The following is a 20,011-nucleotide window of genomic DNA, read 5'->3' on the forward strand; positions in this document are numbered from 1 at the left end:
CCCACCTCTGAGCAGGAATCCCAATGATCAGACATGCTAGCTGCCTAGATGGCCCCGCAAAAGTCTGTGGAGTCTCTAGGATGTAGTTAATTAATCGACCTGTGATCATGTGCATTTGCTAATTGTTAGGAAGTTAGTAGTCCAGTTTATATCAACTACCACATGCTACTGTTAGTTTCTGTATCAATTTTGTAATATGATTAAAATATCCTTTTTGTTCTCTCTCATAGCAGTCTGTAATATAAATCTCCCACCTGTTTCTTTCTCCTTTCATCTTTTTTTTTTTTGACATGGGGTCTTACTCTGTTGCCAAGGTAGGAGTGCAGTGGCATGATCTCAGCTCACTGCAACCTCCACCTCCCCGGGTTCAAGTGATCCTCCTGCCTCAGCCTCCCAAGTAGCTGGGACTACAGGTGTGCACCATCCTGCCCAGCTAATTTTTATATGTTTAGTAGAGACAGGGTTTCGCCATGTTGGCCATGTTGGTCTCAAACTCCTGACCTCAGGTGATCCACCTGCCTTGGACTCCCAAAGTGCTAGGATTAGAAGCATGAATCACTGCACCCAGCCCCTCCCTTATCCCAGCTACTCTTATCTTATCCCAGCTACTCTTCGTAATGTTTTATCCCCAGATTCATGGGTTTTCATGTGGATATATTATTTTCTTTTTCTTATTTATTTATTGTGGAGATGAGATCTCACTATGTTGCCCAGGCTGGTTTCTAGCTCCTAGCCTCAAGTGATCCTCTAGCCTCGGCCTCCCAGAATGCTGGGATTACAAGCATGAGCCACCCTGCCTGGTCTTATTTTCTTTACATATCATATTATTGCCCTCATCTCCTGTTAGAGATTTCTTTTTTTTTTTTTTTTGAGACGGAGTCTTGCTCTGTCGCCCAGGCTGGAGTGCAGTGGCGCGATCTCAGCTCACTGAAAGCTCCGCCTCCCGGGTTCATGCCATTCTCCCACCTCAGCCTCCCGACTAGCTGGGACTACAGGTGCCCACCACCAAACCCGGCTAATTTTTTTGTATTTTTAGTAGAGACGGGGTTTCACCGTGTTAGCCAGGATGGTCTCGATCTCCTGACCTCGTGATCCGCCCACCTCGGCCTCCCAAAGTGCTGGGATTATAGGTGTGAGCCACGTGCCCAGCCTTAGAGATTTCTTTTACATGAAGTGAACCTTCCCACTGTTGAATTTTGGGATGAGTTCTAACATACCTCAAGAGTCATAGACTGTTTTTACTTTGTTGTATTATAATTTCAGCCTCACTTTGTTGCTCATACTCTGGGCCTTGATATACTGTATGGATATCCTAACCCCTGAGTATTGTTTCAAGCTGACTTGTGTTTGTTTTCCTTTTTCTTCATTAAATATTATCCTGCATATTATCCTGCCTTGCAGGTTTTTTTTTTTTTTTTTTTTTTTTTGAGATGGACTCTCGCTCTGTCTCCCAGGCTGGAGTACAGTGGCACGATGTTGGCTCACGCCTTGCAGTTTTATATCTGGGGCTTTGTACTTTTTCTTTTCTCTTTTTCAAAATTCAGCTTAAAATAATTGGAATCATTTTGGCACATTTCCCACCAAATAAATTCTCCCTTGCTTCTGTGAAGGGCAGCTGTCCTTTACCAGAACATATCATGGAAATATTGTTAGTCTCTGAACTAAATTTTTTTTCAGAGATGGGGTCTCACTATGTTGCCCAGGCTGGATATGAACTCCAGGCCTCAAGCAATCCTCCCACCTTGGCCTCCCAAAGAACTGGAATTATAGGCACACGCCACCACGCCTGGCTAAGAACTAACATTTTAAATCAGAACTTTAATAAATTAATGTGGGTCAAGATTTTCCATGAAATAGCATTAACTTTACTCATGAACATTCCCATTTGCTTTCTTGAATGGATAAGAAACATGTATATCCTCTGTGTCTTAGAGAGGGAAAAAAGACTTGAACATCTAGGACATTGAGAGGCCAGGCACCGTGGCTCACATCTGTAATTCCAGCACTTCGAGCGGCCAAGGCAGGCGGATTGCTTGAGCTCAGGAGTTTGAGACCAGCCTGGCCAACATGATGAAACCCGTCTCTACAAAAAATATAAAAAATTAGCCAGGCATAGTGGTGCATGCCTGTGGTCCCAGCTACATGGGAGGCTGAGGCAGGAGGATCACTTGAACGCAGGAGGCAGAGGTTGCAGTGAGCCGAGATTGCGTCACTGCACTCCAAACTTCACTTTCTGACACCTCTCATCCTTTCACGCAAAGAGAAGAAATTACTCATTTAGCCTTCACATTGTCTTGTATGAGCTCTTGTATTGTCAAGGACAAGAGAAATGTGCAGTTGCTTTTAAGGTTAGATATTCCTTCTCATTGCTGGGACTTGAGATTTTTTAAATGGATTCTCATTCCCAAAAGGTAATGTTGACTGGAGAGTTAAGTTCCAAGACATAAGGATGCTCGTGGAAGCATATTCTTTTGAAGGAACCTCCGCCTGACAGCCCCTACAAAAAGGGAACCCCTTTCCCAGCTTTTCCCAGGTAGGCACTCTCCCCTGGGTGGCTGAGCGAGACCCTGACTCAAAAAAAGAAGGATGTTGAATTCTTTTGACACCATCTAAAGAATCAACCATTCGTGCCAGGCGCGGTGGCTCAAGCCTGTAATCCCAGCACTTTGGGAGGCCGAGGCGGGCGGATCACGAGGTCAGGAAATCGAGACCATGGTGAAACCCCGTCTCTACTAAAAATACAAAAAATTAGCCGGGCGTGGTGGCGGGCGCCTGTAGTCCCAGCTACTCGGAGAGGCTGAGGCAGGAGAATGGCGTGAACCCGGAAGGAGGAGCTTGCAGTGAGCCGAGATCGCGCCACTGCACTCCAGCCTGGGCGACAGAGCGAGACTCCGTCTCAAAAAAAAAAAAAAAAAGAATCAACCATTCACTGGGTTTGCCGTGTTGTGGCATATTCTCTGCTTCATCTTGAAATTATATATACATTTTATTTTCAAGTATAGTGGCTGTAGTTTCTATAAAAAGCAAGCAATACTGAAGTTTTTGTTGTTGTTTATGTAAAGCTGCTCATCCCTGGTTTTCCATGGTGCTCAAACGTTGGTACTCCTTAAAATGATCTAAAATCACCTACCCTGCTAATGATCTTAGCTATTTTTAACTCCAGTTGGACAGTTTGTTTCCTCCCAATTTTTCTTCCTCAAAATCTTCAGTTTTCTGAATTCCTTTCCTGATTTTTCTTCCAAAATATCAAGAATATTTTATACCTTAAAATAGGTTGAGGCCAGGCACAGTGGCTCATGCTTGTAATCCCAGCACTTTGAGAAGCTAAGGCTGGAGGATTGCTTGAACTCACGAGTTCAAGACCAGCCTGGGCAACATGGCGAAATCCTGTCTGTACAAAAAAAGAAAAAAATTTGTAAATTAATTATCTGGGTGTGGGGGCACATGCCTGTAGTTCCAACTACTTGTAAGGCTAAGGTGGGAGGATCACTTTAGCCTGGGAGGTCAAAGCTGCAGTGAGCCGTGATCATCATTGCACTCTAGCCTGGGCAACAGAGTGAGACCCTATGTCAAAAAAAACAGGTTGAAAGGTAGAGAAATTCCTCATGTCTTTTTAAATCTTCTGTAGCAGAAACACAAGTTTGTGCTTGAAACAGATAAGAAAAAGAAACAATGCCTGCCTTGCAGATCTCACTAACATTTGTCCTCACAACTTGGAACACTGGGTTAATAAATTTTCTTAGTGTCTTCTGGAAACTGTCTTAAAAACTGCCTGTTTTTACACGTTTATTGTGTTCTTTGTTATCTAGAGCCGCACCCTAAAGTTTCACTTTATAGTTTCACCTTAATCTGCACGTCTGCAACTGCTATCATGGGTATTACATCTGCAACATAGTGGAGCTGTTAATTTTAATATGTTGCTCAGCTACTTAGCTCTGACATGTCCAATTTATTTAGTTATGAGTCAGTGGTTCTTAAATTTCCACCCATAATTGAGATTCATGCATTATTTAAGAAATGTAAATCAGAGACGATACTTAGGAACTCCTAGGTTAACCCATTTGAAAATATTTCTTGAACGTAAATTTCCTCAAACTTTGTAGGTCCTGAAATGTTAATCTTGGGACCTCCCTCCACCAGTGCAGTTTCATTAAAAGACAAAACTGATGTGGAGATATAGAAGTAATTTTTTTAAAAAAGAGCTAAAAATAGAAGGAAAACAGCAGTTTAATATGGGTGGTGTAGAAGCTGTAAATTAGTTAAAACTACTGTACTGTGAGAGTCAATCCTGAAGCTTTCTTATTTTAAATTCTGTCTTTCGTAAAACAAAAACAATTTATAGAAGTGTTTAGGTGGTTTAGACAAGGGTTGCTCAGTGTAAATCCTGAGAAGGACTGAGGTGGCCTTCCACGATTGGTGGAAACTGACATGTATCCTGTTCCATCTGGAGTTGTTGCCTTCCAACTTGGGCCAAGTTTGAAATCAGCAAAGTGTTGCAATATAAATAGTTTCGGACAGTATAGGACAGCAGATTCCTTTACTTTCCTACCATAGTTTCTCTGGTCAGCTCACCTAAGCCAGTGCAGGGTTTTCATTTGTTCTTCCAGTTCGACATTCTGTACCCTGTGGAACCAGAGTCCGTGTGATGAGTCAGTGCTGCAGTCCTGGGGGCATGCAGGGTAGGAGGCCGCTGTTGAAGAGCAGATGGCCCAGGCCGTGCTTCTCAGCCATCTGGGGATGCCGCGGCCAATAGGGGTCCTGCTTTTCCCTCATCTGTTGCTAGTTATCTGAGGAATCTCTGAGGAACCTGGCTGTGACTGCTGACCTTCTGTCCGGAGTGAACTCCAGCGACATAAACCATAGGAGGAGGTGCTGTTTTCCTAGCTTCTCTCATTTCCTTCCTTCCTGAAGCGCATTTAGACTTCATTTTCTGGCACCTCTCATCCTTTCATGCGAAGGGAGAAAATTACTCATTTAGCCTTCGTGTTGTCTTGTATGAGCTCTTGTATTGTCAAGGACAAGAGAAATGTGCAGTTGCTTTTAAGGTTAGATATTCCTTCTCATTGCTGGGACCTGAGATTTTTTAAATGGATTCTCGTTCCCAAAAGGTAATGTCTTCTGGAAAGCAGTTCCAAAACATAAGGATACTCACGGAAGCATATTCTTTTGAAGGAACCTCTGCTGGACAGCCCCTACAGAAAGGGAATCTCTTTCCCAGGCAGTCTCCCCTGGTACAGTAAGCAAGAAAGGAGAGACAGCTGTCTTTTGTCTTTCAGTTAAGGAAACCCCTTCAGAAGTTTTGTTCTGGGACCCCAGAATTTGAATTTTTTTTTCTTTATGGCAGGGTCTCGCTCTGTCGCCCAGGATGGAGTGCAGTAGTGTGATCTCAGCTTGCTGCAACCTCCACTTCCCAGGTTCAAGCAATGCCACCTCAGAGCTGCTCCCCCATACCCCCGCCCTGAGTAGCTGGAACCACAGGTGTTCACCACCACGTCCAACTAATTTTTATATTTTTGTAGAGACAGGGTTTTGCCATGTTGCCCAGTCTGGACTCGAACTTCTGGGCCCAAGGGATCTGCCTGTCTTGGCCTCCCAAAGTGCTGGGATTACAGGCGTGAGCCACCGTGCCCCGCCTCACCAGTGCTTTTTGAAAGAATATACTGACTCATTTAGGGGAGTACAGGGAACCCAGGCATTAATATTTTTCTAAATTTTTTTTAAGCCTTCAAAATGTATGCCTCCAGTGCTTATCTCTCACTTGGATTTAGAATGGTGGATTTAGGGAACTATTTTTATAGTTTTCTATACACTTTGCTCAATTCTTTATTTTATTTTATTTCATTATTTATTTATTTTTTTTTTTTTTTGAGACAGGGTCTCGCTCTGTTGCCCAGGCTGGGTTGCAGTAGCACGATCTAGGCTCACTGCAGCCTCAACTTCCTGGGCTCAAGTTATCCTCCCACCTCAGCCTCCCCAGTAGCTGGGACTACAGGCATGCACTACCACGCCCAGCTAATTTTTGTGTTTTTATAGAGACAGGATTTTACCATGTTGCCCAGGCTGGTCTCGAGCTCCTGGGCTCAAGCAATCCACCCTCCTCTGCCTCCCAAAGTGCTGGGATTATAGGTGTGAGCGACTGCGCGTAGTCATCCCCATTCTTTTCATGTGTTGTTCTCATAAATCCAAGTCATCCTTTTGGGCATGTATCACTCAGGGGCCCAGCAGAAAACAGAAGGCACACTCAAATTGGGTAATTGGAAGAGGTCCAACTTAAAGCAAAATGGAGAAGTTTAGGGAAAATAACAAAGCATTGTACCATATGTCAAGGCTAGCTGGAGAGCCACCCTGCTCCTGAAGGGGTGGGGGATGAGATGGTTACCTGATGCAAGAGAAAGCTGTTTTGAGGAGGTCTTCATATGGTAGCTGTGGCGTTTAATAGAACAATACAGCCAACTCACAACCTAGCAGGGAGAGAGCCAGGGGAGTAAATATCACAATCTCACTGTCCCTCTGCCTTCAGACCTCCTGCCAGTGCCACCCATTGGCTGAACCCAACTGAAAGCCAGAGATGGGGGAGGCCTTGTTCAGTTCTGGTGGGGCAGCCTCCGGGAACAGAGGGCAGGCTGGGGCAGACCTGAAAGGGCAGATTTTCAGTATCCTCAATCTGTGCCAAGTTCAGACTTTGATTCCAAAGGCCACATTAGAAATTACTTATTAAACTGTTTCATATCAGTGTCTATCAGGGTAAAAGTTTATAGTTTGTGATCTCAGGAGATTTTTTAATGAAGTATGTCCAGACTTGAAGATATGTTGCTTAATAAAAATTACTGGCCAGGCACAGTGGCTCACACCTGTAATCCCAGCTCTTTGAGAGGCCAAGGTGGGCAGATCACTTGAGGCCAGGAGTTCGAGACAAGCCTGGCCAACAAGGTGAAACCCCATCTCTACTAGAAATACAAAAATTAGCTGGGTGTGGTGGTGCATACCTGTAATCCCAGCACTCAGGAGGCTGAGGCACGAGAGTTGCTTGAGCCCAGGAGGTGGAGGTTGCAGTGAGCTGAGATCGAGCCACTGCATTCCAGTCTGGCCAACAGAGCTAGACTCCGTCTCAAAAAGTAAAATAAACATTACTGGGTCCTCCAGGCCTTCTTTCACATTCACATTTTATGACATACCTTAAAAATTTTTTTTATTGTGGTTAAGTGTACATAACATAAAATTTACCATTTTAACCATTTTTAAGTGTACAGTTTTGTGGCATTAAGTAATTCACATTGCTTTTCAACCATTACTACCATTCATCTCCAGAACTTTTTTTATCTTTCTAAACTGAAATGCTTTACCCATTAAATACTAACTCCCTATCTCCTCTTCTCGCCCCTACTCCCTGGCAACCACCATTCAGCTTTTAATATCTTATGAATTTGACCCCTCTGCGTACCTTATTCATGCAGTATTTGTCCTCTTGTGTCTGGCAGATTTCACTTAGCTTAATATCTTTTTTTTTAAGACAGGGTCTCACTCTGTGGCTCAGGCTGGAATGCAGTGGCACAATCACTGTTCATGGCAGCCTCAATCTCGTGGGCTCAAGCAACCCTCCCACCTCAGCTTCCTGAATAGCTGAGACTATAGGCATCTGCCATCGCACCCAGCTAATTTTTTTTTTTTAATTCTAATTTTTTGTAGAGTTGGGGTCTCACTATGTTGCCCTTCTGGGCTCAAATGATCCTCTCCTCTTGGTCTCCCAGAGTGCTGAGATTACAGGCATTAGCCACTGAGGCCAGCCTTAGCTTAATGTCTTCAAAGTTCATCTGTGTTGTAGCACTTTACAGTGATATATATTGTAACTTTTTTTTTTTTTTGAGACGGAGTCTTACTCTGTTGCCCAGGCTGGAGTGCAGTGGCCCAATCTTGGCTCACTGCAACCTCTGCCTTCTGGGTTCAAAAGATTCTCCTGCCTCAGCCTCTTGAGTAGCTAGGATTGTAGGCATGCATCACCACACTTGGCTGATTTTTTTGTATTTTTAGTAGAGATGGAGTTTCGCCACGTTGGCCAGGCTTGTCTTGAACTCCTGACCTCAGATGATCCGCCTGCCTCGGCCTCCCCAAGTGCTGAGATTACAGGCCTGAGCCACCGCACCCGGCCCTACATTGTAAATTTTATTTTATTTCTGAATATGTTTTCTCTGATACATTTACTCTCATGGCTTTTAACTTTTACATGTCCAGTCCAATGTCTCACAAATCTGCAAGATGGATGATATAAGAGCACGGGCTGCAGGACTTAAGACATGGCAAATGAGTGGACCTGAGCAGGAGAGGTGGCATCATTTGGGGGAAGTACTCCAGGTGTGGAAAGTGTTTAAATATGTGGGACTGACCATGGAGGAAATAAACAGCAGTAAACCAAAAAACAAGTTCTGAGCGGAAAGTGCCTTATGGGAGCTGAGACATTTCGTTTGGATGGGGCTGCCCTGAATATTATTTATGAATGACAAGTAGAGTGGGATAAGGTTACTCAAGGGCCTGAAAACGGCATGCTGTGGCCAGACAAGTTTAGAAATGCCGAATTGAAAAGGATTCTTGCCAAATTTTCTCAGTCTTTAATATACTAATTTGTTTATGCTCCTCTAAGAAGGAAATATGGTTTATAGCCTTCCTGGAGTTTCTCATGATCATGGAGCTCTTGTATCTTGAGCACAAAGATTAGTGTCCTCAGAACATGTTTTGGGAATTGGTGGGGACTAAACTAAGCTTCTTGGGTGCAGGGACTGTAACTTATCTCCCACACAACACCTGGAAGGTTCCTGGACACATCATTGGAGCAAAGCTGGATTAATAGGTAACTGCCAAAGGCTTTAGTCCATAGAAAGTATTAAAATATCCTTGAGGCACAAAAGAAATCACTGCAGATTTGAGTCCTTCACTGACCCCCGCATTGAATGGGTAAGACTGAGTGAGTGTCTTCTTTTGAGATTAGTGCTCAGGCTTTATTTTTTTCCCAGTTGGGTAGATACTTGGTGATAGGAGTTGAATTGCTTAGGACAATAAAGGAGACTCTAAATGCTACTGTCCGCCACCAACAGGATGAGAGAATAAATACTTAGAATGTTGGGTGAAGGATCATCAAATGATTAGCTTACCCAGTCAAGCCAGATTTTTAGTTTGCATAGGGCTTTGGTTGATGCCATTTGGCTTGATAAATATTCGTTGAATGTATGAATTATAGAAAATAGGAGGACCTGTAAATTCTTATCCAACTGTGTTATATATAAAAATTGACATTTTAGAAAGATTAATCAGATTTACTGCCATTTTAGTGGGGAGAACAGAGCTGCAATTCTGTTAAAATTTAGAATTTGTAATTCCTTGGCCAGTAGGGAGAGGAAAAAGGTACTTTAAAAAAACAAAAACAAAAAAAAACTGCTGGCCAGGCGTGGTGGCTCACGCCTGTAATCCCAGCAATTTGGGAGGCCGAGAGACCAGCCTGGGCAACATGGCAAAACCTCACCTCTGTAAAGAAGTTAGCCAGGTGTGGTGATACACGCCTGTGATCCCAGATATTCAGGAGGCTGAGGTGGGAGGATCACCTGAGCCTGGGAGGCAGAGGTTAGAGTAAGCCAAGATCACACCACTGCACTCTAGCCTAGGTGACAGAGACCCTGTCTCAAAAAAGAAAAAAACAACAACAAAAACTGTAAACAAATATTGGACTCTAGTTAAGATATATATGTCAAAGTTTGGTGGGAAATATTTATGGTTTATTTTGAAGTGCATCAAAATTAAAAATACATATATTTGAAATGTATCCAAAAAATAACACAAATTGATAAACGAATAAAGGGATAGATAATCTGTGATAAAGTAACTGCAGTAAGATGTTAATGCTAGAATCTAGGTGGTGGGTGTAAAATTCTTTCAACCTCACTGTTTGAAAATTTTCATAGTTAAATGTTGGAGAAACAGAAAAATGGAAGTCTAGAGGATGTTGAAGGAAGAACCAATGAAGTTTAAGAAAAGTGATGTTTGCCGTAAAAAGAAGGTGGGCATGGGAATCAAACAGGCCTGACTTCGGGTTCTGGTTTGGCTATTTGTCAGCTAAAGAGATTGAGTAAATTGCTCAGTGGTGGTGCTGGGATTGGAATGCAGGCACCCTGGCTTTGGAGACTTGCTGTCTACCTTGCAGAGTCATGAGGATTTAAGCTCCTAGATCAGTGTCTGACACTTGGTAGATAATCATACAGTAGCTGTTGTTCTTAGTGTACCATCTGCCATAGAGGATGAGGAAGTCCAAGATATTAATGCTTGACCTGGAAGATTTCTATGACATTTCTATGGCACTGTTGCCAGTGCCATACATAGACAAGCTGGAAGGTAAAACTATTTTTGGGGAAGAGATGGTTAATTTAGTTTTAGATAAGTAGAACTTGAGATTTTGATCTGAATAGTTTCATATATTGTGACAGGTTGGATTATTGGAAAAAAATTTTTAAAAGATAAGAATAAAAAAAGAGTTTCATATATTTTCCCAAACTTCAACAAATCATTTGTTCACCAAAAATCTGAAAATATTTTATGTGCCAGGCACTGCTGTAGACCAGTGAATGAAATAAATCTCTTCCTTCACAGAGTTTACATTCTAAAAGGGTTTGAAGAATTTTCTTTCCAAAGATATCTATATTTCAAATGCAGAATGACTCTCTAAAGGTGGAAAGACAGGCGTTCACCAGCAAGGGAAGAAGGTGGTGTTTTCATAGCAAATTTTTCTGCTGTCCCTGAAATCATGCCATATAAGCAGTAATTTCCTCGGCGTTCTCTCCAGCCCATCTGTGTTCTGATTTCCTCTGCAGTTCTTTTTACTTCTATCTGGAGTTGGTGGACAGCTTATAGAAGCCATTTATGATTGTTTCAAAATATATGCTCAGGCTTCTAAAATGGCCCTGGCATGAATAAGAGTAGCTGCTTTTCATAGTGTATACAGGGCAGAGAAGACAGATGAGATTCATCATATTATACATACTTTTGGGTCTCACACACGAATCATGTAATTTAGCGAGGCCGTGACTTCAGTACCCTTCTAGGGTGTGTGCTCCTCAGTGTTTACACACTCATTCCAATGGAGTAGGAGGTCAGTCAGTAAAAGTATTTATTGAGCCAGATTCTCCTCTGCTTCTGAGTCATTTTCTGGTAGAGCGAAAAGATTCTCTGGGAGAAGCTTTAACTCTTTCAGATTACAAGCATTACTCTCTTTGTGTAATGGGGTAGTTCTCTAAGTAATCATATGGGGTTTATGCTAATTCTTTACTTGATATTTTAGATAATTAGATATATCTAGTCTGATAGTGAGATGAAATTTGAGAAAATGTAGTATAAGAAGAAAAACAGTATCTACTTTGGCCCAAGGTTAAGGAATTGTTTTAATAACATAAACATCTAGATGGCTAAGAAGTTTGCACGACATTATGTGTGTGTGGTTTTTTTTTTTTTTTTTTTTTTTTAAGAAAATACTTAGGACACCACCCTTATGTGGAAATCTGACATCTGGCAACTTAAGTCCTCTGGAAGACAGCCAGAAAGTAAGAAAGGGGCCTCAGTGCACATAAAAATAACTGTTGAAAAACTCTACCACGAACATGTGTCCTTTCCCACCACAGTAGAGTTTGTTAGCCTCGCATTTAGAGCTTGTTTACTTTTATTTATCTGGGAACTTTACATAATTTTGGTAGTATGCGTGTGGTCTCCCCTCCATAGCAGATCATAAACAGCAATATAGCAAGGGGGTGGAAAAGTTGACAGAGGAGAGCAGAGGGTAGGCTGGCATTGAAAGAGAAAGGCCTAAAAGGTAGACAGTGCTGGTATTGTGTATCACAGCTTAATACAGTAATGTGTAGTCTTAATAATGAACTTGGACCCATCAGCCAAAGAGTAAATCATGTTCAAGGTTTTTTAATAAAGAAGTCAGGGAAGTCTGGAATGTGTCTATTTTTAAACAATCAAAGTTAACCAGGTTTTGACATGTTGAAATGGTAAGCTCTGTAGTGTTTATGTGTTTGAAATAGCACATTCTCTGGTGATGCTATATCAGTGACACAAATTTGAGCTTGCAGTTGATTATGGAAATGATGCTTTGTAATAATGACTAATGTTTATTGAGCAGCTACTATACCAGCCCTGACCTAGGTGCCTTCACAGTTAGCATACTGGTTAAGGCTTTGGAGACAGACAGATTTGGCTTCCCATTACACCTCTGACTTATTATGTGACCTTGGACAGCTATCATCTCTCTGATCCCGTGTCCCCACCTGCCAAATGGGAACCAATAACATATGATAAGGTCCTTGCGAGGACTCGGGGAAGTACATGGTAAATGCATGTACCTAGGAAGTACTCAATGGATGTTAGGCACTGTTATAACTATAATAGTCTTGATGGTTATTATGAAAGTATGATTATCTCCACTTATCTGGATGAGGAAACTGAAGCCCAGAGAGTTTAAGATGTCCAAGGTGAAAATGCTAATAAATAGTGGAGCTGGGCTGTGGACCTGGGTCTCTCTGACTACAGAAGCCTAGTGCTTTACATTCATATATGCTGCCTCCTCAGCATGTAATTATAATTAGATTTTTTTTGGTAATACTTGGAGAAAATGTGTTAGTAGCATCTGTGGGAAATACCCACTTACCACTTCTCTTTTCCACTGTGGACTCAAGTCATCTTATTATAGACAAAAAGTCTATAATAAGTAACACAAAGATAACCTACTTTTGCTTGACAGTACAAATTAAATAGGTAATGTTTGTGTAGTATGATTTATTAACATCTAGGTACTCCATATTAATATACTAAATGATTTATTATATGCCTAATATGTTTATCCACATCAGTGTTTTCTTGGATATAATTTTTTTTTTTTTGAGACATAGTTTTGCTCTTGTTGCCCAGGCTGGAGTGCAATGGTGCGATTTTGGCTCACCGCAACTCCACCTCCTGGGTTGAAGCGATTCTCCTGCCTCAGCCTCCCGAGTAGCTGGGATTACAGGCATGCACCACCACCCCCGGCTAATTTTGTATTTTTAGTAGAGACGGGGTTTCTCCATGTTGGTCAGGCTGGTCTCGAACTCCCTGACCTCAGGTGATCCACCCGCCTCGGCCTCCCAAAGTGCTGGGATTACAGGCGTGAGCCACCGTGCCTGACTGGATTATAAATTAACAGAGGTCAGGTATGGTGGCTTCTGCCTGTAACCCCCTGGCACTTTGGGAGGCCAAGGCGGGTGGCCCAGGAGTTTGAGACCAACCTGGGCAACATAGTAAAACCCTGTCTCTACAAAAAAGTACAAAAAAAAATTAGCTGGGCATGGTTATGCATACCTGTAGCCATATGTACCCAGGAGGCTGAGGTGGGAAGATTGCTTGAGCCCTGGATATCGAGGCTACAGTGAGCCACTGCACTCCAGCCTGGGCCTGGGCCTCAGAATAGACCCTGTCTCATAAATAAATAAAATTAACAGAGCTACCACTACCTTTTCTTTTTTTGTAGTTAGGCACTTCATGCTTTTTGATGTGATGATGGTTGTATGTGAGATGGAAGGTAGAGTCCTCATTCATCTCTACCAAGACCAAATAAGTACTTGAGATGGTTAAAGAAAAATAGACTTGTACTTGGGAGGCTGAGGCAGGAGGATCACTTGAGCCCAGGAGTTCAAGGCTGCAGTGAGCTATTATTGCACTCCAGCCTGGGCAACAGAGCAAGACCCATCTCTAAAAAGAAAAGAAAAGAAAAATAGATTTCAGGCCTGGATACTCTGGTCATCTTCAGCTGCTCCTTTAAGAGACATAGGGAGAAATGTAGCTGTCATCAAGGCCGATTGTCTACAGATGGATGGATGTCCACTACTTATGTCCTCTCTTTCTGCTGCGTCAATACATATGTAGTTTCCCCAGCCACATGCATCAAGGTAATGGACACATCGTCTTATTACAGCACAGACACCGTTAACAGTACAAGGATACTCTCCGGGGTTGGGCCACTGACTTCTGTGAACCAAAAACATATACTTGATCTGGCATAGGATGCTAAATCTTGTCTGGAGGTGCCATCTACATAGTCCTTTCTTCCTTTCTTACAGATTTTTACTTTTCTAACTTTTTTTTTTGTAAAGTAGAGGTGAAGTCTTGCTCTGTTGCCCAGGTTGGTCTTGAACTCCTGACTGCAATTGATCCTCTAGCCTCAGTCTCCCGAAGTGCTAGGATTACAGGCATGAGTCATTCAATAGGTTTTCCCTTTCCTTTTCCTTTTCGCTTTTCTGAGTCTCACTCCGTCACCCAGGCTGGAATGCAATGGCACGACCTCGGCTCACTGCAACCTCGGCCTCCTGGGTTCAAGTGATTCTCCTGCCTCAGCCTCCCAAGTAGCTGGGATTACAGGCACCCGCCACCGTGCCTGACTGATTTTTGTATTTTTAGTAGAGACGGGGTTTCACCACGTTGCCCAGGCTGGCCTCAAAACTCCTCACCTCAGGTGATCCACCTGCCTTGGCCTCCCAAAGTGCTGGGATTACAGGTGCGAGCCACTGCGCCAGCCCCCAATAGGTTTTCCATCTAGGCCTTTGAGGCATGGTTCTGCTGCTGTTCTTCAGGTTGTGGTACATTTATTTGCAGATAGTCTCAGTAGGTAGGAATCAGAATGCCCTCAGTTTGAGTCCTGGCCCTGCTGCTGTGAGCACTGTGATCTTGGACTAATAATGTTTTCTAACTATACTAAGCCTTAGTATCCTAATCTTTAAACTCTGTGGGGAATAAAATGCCATATTTAAAATCTCTACTTTTTAAAGTATTGTATTTTAAAATTACCATGTTGTCTGGTGCTTTAAAAATGTTAATTTCCTTACTGCCCTCTTCAGGCATTCTGAAAAGCCTACATTTGCTGACACTTGAATCTTTTCTGTCACTGAGAGGTCTAGGGTTTTTGTTTTGTTTTGTTTTGTTCCTGAATTCCTTTGCGGGCCAAATGAAAAATATATGAGGAAATTATTATTTTTAAATTAGACCAGGTGTGGTGGCTCATACCTGGAATCCCAAGACTTTGGGAGGCCGAAGCAGGAGGATCACTGAAGCCAGGAGTTCAACACTAGCCTGGGTAACAAAGTGAGAGCTCATCTCTACAAAAAAAAAAAAAAAAAAAAAAAAAAAGGCTGGGGCAGTGGCTCACGCCTGTAATCCCAGCACTTTGGGAGGCTGAGGTGGGCAGATCACTTGAGGCCAGGAGTTTGAGATGAGCCTGGCCAATGTGGCAAAACCCGTCTCTACTAAAAATACAAAAATTAGTTGGGCATGGTGGCGCATGCCTGTAGTCCCACCTACTTGGGAGGCTGAGCCTCGAGAATCACTTGGGAGACTGAGCTAGGAGGCGGAGGTGGCAGTGAGCCGAGATTGTGCCACTGCACTCCAGCGTGGAAAGCACAGCGAGGTTTCATCTAAAAATAAAAATAAAAAGTCAGGCACAGTGGTGTGCGCCTGTAGTTCCAGCTACTCAGAAAGCTGAGGTAGGAGGATCACTTGAGCCTGGGAGCTGGAGACTGCAGTGAGCTATGATCACACTACTGCACTCCAGCCTGGGTGATAAAGCAAGACCGTGTTCCCCGCCCCTCATGCCCAAAAAAGGAAAAAGAAATGAGAAGTAACTTTGATATTTTAAAATATGAGACCAGCTACGGTGGAGCATGCCTGTAATCCCAGCATTTTGGGAGGCCAAGGTGGGCAGATTGCTTCAGCCCAGGAGTTTGAGACCAGCCTGGGCAACATGGTGAAACCCTGCCTCTAGTAAAAATACAAAAAATTAGCTGGACATGGTGGCACATGCCTGTAGCCCAATCTTCTTGGGAGACTGAGCTGGGAGGATCACCTGAGCCCAGGAAGTCGAGGCTGCAGTGAGCCGTGATTGCTCCACTGCACTCCAGCCTGGGCGATGGGAGTGAGACCCTATCTCAAAAATAAAATAGGAAGTGCTAACTTATTTGCTTAGCTTTGGCTTCATTTTAAGTATATTTGTATCTTAAGCTTTATCATTCCCAAGAAATAGATCTATATTGCAGTGTCTTAAATATTGATGTTTTCTGTTTCTCTTGATCTATCTTTCCAGGTTATAAAACATGGAGGCTGGCTCAGTGGTTCGAGCCATTTTTGACTTCTGCCCTAGTGTATCAGAAGAACTGCCGCTCTTTGTTGGAGATGTTATTGAGGTGCTGGCAGTGGTGGATGAATTTTGGCTTCTAGGAAAGAAGGAGGATGTTACGGGTAAGTAAGAGACTCATAGTGGACCACAGGCCCTGACTTCTTTCCATATTAAAAATAAAGGCCGGCACTGCACTCCAGCCTGGGCAACAGAGTGAGACCCTATCTCAAAAAAAAAAAAAAAAAAAAGAAAGAAAAAAAAAGAAAATTAGTCCTAGCTGGGCACAGTGGCTCATGCCTATAATCCCAGCACTTTGGGAGGCTGAGGTGGGTGGATCACCTGAGGTCAGGAGTTCAAGACCAGCCTGGCCAGCATGGTGAGATGGTGAGACCCTGTCTCTACTAAAAATACAAAATTTGCTGGGTGTGGTGGCATGTGCCTGTAATCCCAGCTACTCAGGAGGCAAGGCTGGAGAATTGCTTGAACCCAGGAGGTAAAGGTTGCAGTGAGCTGAGATTGTGCCATTGCATTCCAGCCTGGGCGACAAGAGCGAAACTCTGTCTCTAAATAAATTAATAAATAATAAAAATAAAAATAAAGGCTGGGCACGGTGGCTCTTGCCTATAATCCCAGCACTTTGGGAGGCTGAGATGGGAGGATTGCTAGAGGCCAAGAGTTCGAGACCAGCCTGGTCAGCATAGCAAGATACCATCTCAATCAATCAATCAATCAATAAGAAAGGACGGGAAGTAGGAAGGGAGGTAGGGAGGGAGGAAGAGAGAGAGAGAGAGAAAGAGAGAAAGAAAAGAAAGAAAAGAAAGCTAGCTAAATGGGAAGCCCAAGTCAATAAGTTTCAGAATCCTTTTGTGTTTTCCTTCTGTATTCATATGTAGTCTTTACCAGTTAGGGGAAGATTTCTGTTACCATTTCATGTCTCTTTGTTGATTCCTTCAAGAGATTGCACCACTAGACACCAGCTGCCCCAGCCCAGGTTTCTATCCAAGTCTTTCCCTTTCACTCCCTTTCGCTTCCCAGGTCTTTATCCTTTGTGTTCGGTGCTATTATTTCTCTTCTCAAAACTTGTGTTATTCCTTTCTTCATAACCCTGTTGTTTACTACTGCTTTTTTTTTTTTTTTTTTTTTTTTTTTGAGACGGAGTCTTGTTCTGTCGCCCAGGCTGGAATGCAGTGGCAGGATCTCAGCTCACTGCAAGCTCCACCTCCCAGGTTCATGCCATTCTCCTGCCTCAGCCTCCCGAGTAGCTGGGACTACAGGCGCATGCCGCCACACCTGGCTAATTTTTTGTGTTTTTAGTAGAGACGGGGTTTCACCATGTTAGCTGGGATGGTCTCAATCTCCTGACGTCATGATCCGCCCGCCTCGGCCTCCCAAAGTGTTGGGATTACAGGCATGAGCCACCACACCCGGCACTACTGTTTTTCATAACCAGCTTTATGATTTGTGGAACACAAGGTGCTCTCCACCTTCTTTCCTCTGGCTGTCTTCTTTAAACATTTTCTACCCTTTCTTTCATTCTTCACTTGATCTTAGGCAAAAGGCCGAGAAGTGATCTTTCTTTCATTTTCTTCAAAGGAGCATGATTCATGCTGTTCACTCCTTCCTGGATCCATGGCTGGCCCAAATTTATTAAAGTTATCCTTTACCCTACATGCTACCTACCTCCCACATTCCACACACCTGGTTAGCTGTCTTCGATTCTGTAAAATATATGTTCACATCGATTTCTTTCATTAATTAGCCTAGGGAAGGGTGGAAGCTTTTCCCACACCACATGCATCTGTGTTAATCCAGTCCTTAACTTGCATATATTCATATTTATGTAAGTCTGGGTTGGAGTCCTTCGAGCACACTCCGTTGACACTTAACCCACATTTGGGAGATAAATTATTTCCCAGTAGAAAAGATATCTCAGCTGAGACAAATGATGAGAAGGAGTTAGCAAGGCAAAGATGGTAGGCAGAGAGGATTGCTTGTTGAAGGTCCCTGGAGTGTGAGAACACTGGCGACTTAGAGAAGTTTAGTAGGACACGAGGTGTGAGTGGTTGAGGGAGAAAGGTGGGCTGGAGAGATGAGCAAAAGCTGGATCATGGGAGGCAGAGTATGCCATGGTAAAGAGTGAAGGAAATGGGAAACTCTGAAAGTGCTTTGAACATGATCAGATTTGAATTTTAGAAAACTCACTGCTCCAGACTTAAGAATAATAGGGACAACACTGAAGGCAGGGAAGCATTTGGAAGGTCGCTGCAGTAATCCAGGTGAGAGATGGTGATGGCATGGATCAAGGTGGTGGGTCTGGAGATAAATAGACCCAGAGATAGAAGGTAGAATCAGTCAGACTTTCTGATACTTTCCAACTGGCAGGCCCTGTCTTTCTACCACCACCTATTAAAACCTTGTCCACCTTCAGATTCAAATGCTATTGTTTTCATAAAGTTTTTTATGTTCTTCCTGACCGATTACCTGTCTTCTCTGAGCTTCCATAACAATTTGTGTGCTTAGGTTGTGATACCAGATTTCAGGATTGAATTATTATTTATGTCTGAATTTGACTTTTTATCTGAACTAGGTTTTTAGCTCTTTGAAAACCAAAACTGTCTTACTTAGGTTTTCCTCTGCAGCGTGCTTTGCGTATAGCAGCCCCCAGTAAATGTGTACCGAATTGAATTGCATTCTCTCTGTTCTGCATGCATCCAGTTTTGTGCACTATACTTCTTCTCCAACAGATTCTCCAATTATGAGTATTCACTGAGTTTTCAAGTTAGGGTCTATACATGGACTCAGAAGAAAAGTTTTTGTCCTTGTACACAGACGGGAAAAGAAATCTCAGCATTAAAATTTAATATGTTTGCTTTTATTTTCAGGACAGTTCCCCAGCAGTTTTGTGGAAATTGTGACCATTCCCAGTCTAAAAGAGGGAGAGAGGCTGTTTGTGTGCATTTGTGAATTCACATCCCAAGAATTGGATAATCTTCCCCTCCATCGAGGTAAGCTGCTCATCAAATAGTAGACTATTTGAAATTAGATTTTTGGAGTCTGCCCGTTTCGACAGCCAGATCCTTTTTGAATTTGTGAAGTGGCTTAACCTCTAGAGAGTCCTCGGCAATACCAAAGTAGCGTGGACGTAATGATGCCTTATAGTTTAGTACCATTTTACAATTTCCATGGTATTTTCTCACAAATATATTCTCATTTGATCTTCAGCACAGACCTGGGAGGTAGGAAAGTGGGGATTATTAACGGTATTTTATAACTAATGAGAGCAAAATTCAAAGACTGTTGGCTGGAGGTGGGAAGTCTTGGCCTCAGAATATGAACTCATCATATTCTAAGTCCAGGATTATCTTTCCACTGCCCCCATGCCATAGCCACACTTCAGGCGCACGCTCTCTCTCTCTTTTTTTTTTTTTTTTGAGACAGTACTCTCACTCTGTTGCCCAGGCTGGAGTGCAGTGGTGTGATCTCAGCTCACTGCAACCTCTGCCTCCCAGGCTCAAGCAGTCCTTCCACCTCAGCTTCATGAGTAGCTGGGACCGCAGGCACATGCTACCATGCTGGGCTAATTTTTAGTATTTTTGGTAGAGATGGAGTTTTGCCATATTGCCCAGGCTGGTCTCGAACTCCTAGGCTCAAACAATCTGCCTGCCTCGGCCCCCCAAAGTGCCGGGATTACAGGCATGAGCCACTGCGCCTGACCAACTTCAGGCTTTATTTCTCTTTTAAAAAGTGATATGGGGCGTGGGGGGAGGGAGAAAAAAAATAACTGTATACGGCTTTGCTAACAGTATTACCATTTATTAATGCACAATAGTAGAGCAGGAA

At 43.1% G+C, this 20,011-nt stretch overlaps 1 protein-coding gene and 1 long non-coding RNA gene across 6 annotated transcripts in view; one reads left to right on the forward strand and one right to left on the reverse strand.

The window, feature by feature from the left end:
- The window catches only part of LOC129467698 (uncharacterized), a 78,415-nt gene that overhangs the window by 26,738 nt on the left and 31,666 nt on the right, over positions 1-20,011 (reverse strand). The gene's annotated exons all lie outside the window — the stretch shown is intronic.
- The window catches only part of DNMBP (dynamin binding protein), a 131,214-nt gene that overhangs the window by 22,645 nt on the left and 88,558 nt on the right, over positions 1-20,011 (forward strand). For all 5 annotated transcript variants that reach the window (XM_055252069.2, XM_055252078.2, XM_063627099.1 and 2 more), the window contains 2 exons: positions 16,139-16,293; positions 19,054-19,176. In XM_055252069.2, coding sequence (XP_055108044.2) covers positions 16,149-16,293; positions 19,054-19,176 — 268 coding nt within the window. In that variant the 5' untranslated portion in view covers positions 16,139-16,148. The remainder of the gene's footprint in view (positions 1-16,138; positions 16,294-19,053; positions 19,177-20,011) is intronic.

The sequence above is a fragment of the Symphalangus syndactylus genome, chromosome 2 (genome assembly GCF_028878055.3).
Source record: "Symphalangus syndactylus isolate Jambi chromosome 2, NHGRI_mSymSyn1-v2.1_pri, whole genome shotgun sequence".
NCBI lineage: Eukaryota > Metazoa > Chordata > Mammalia > Primates > Hylobatidae > Symphalangus > Symphalangus syndactylus.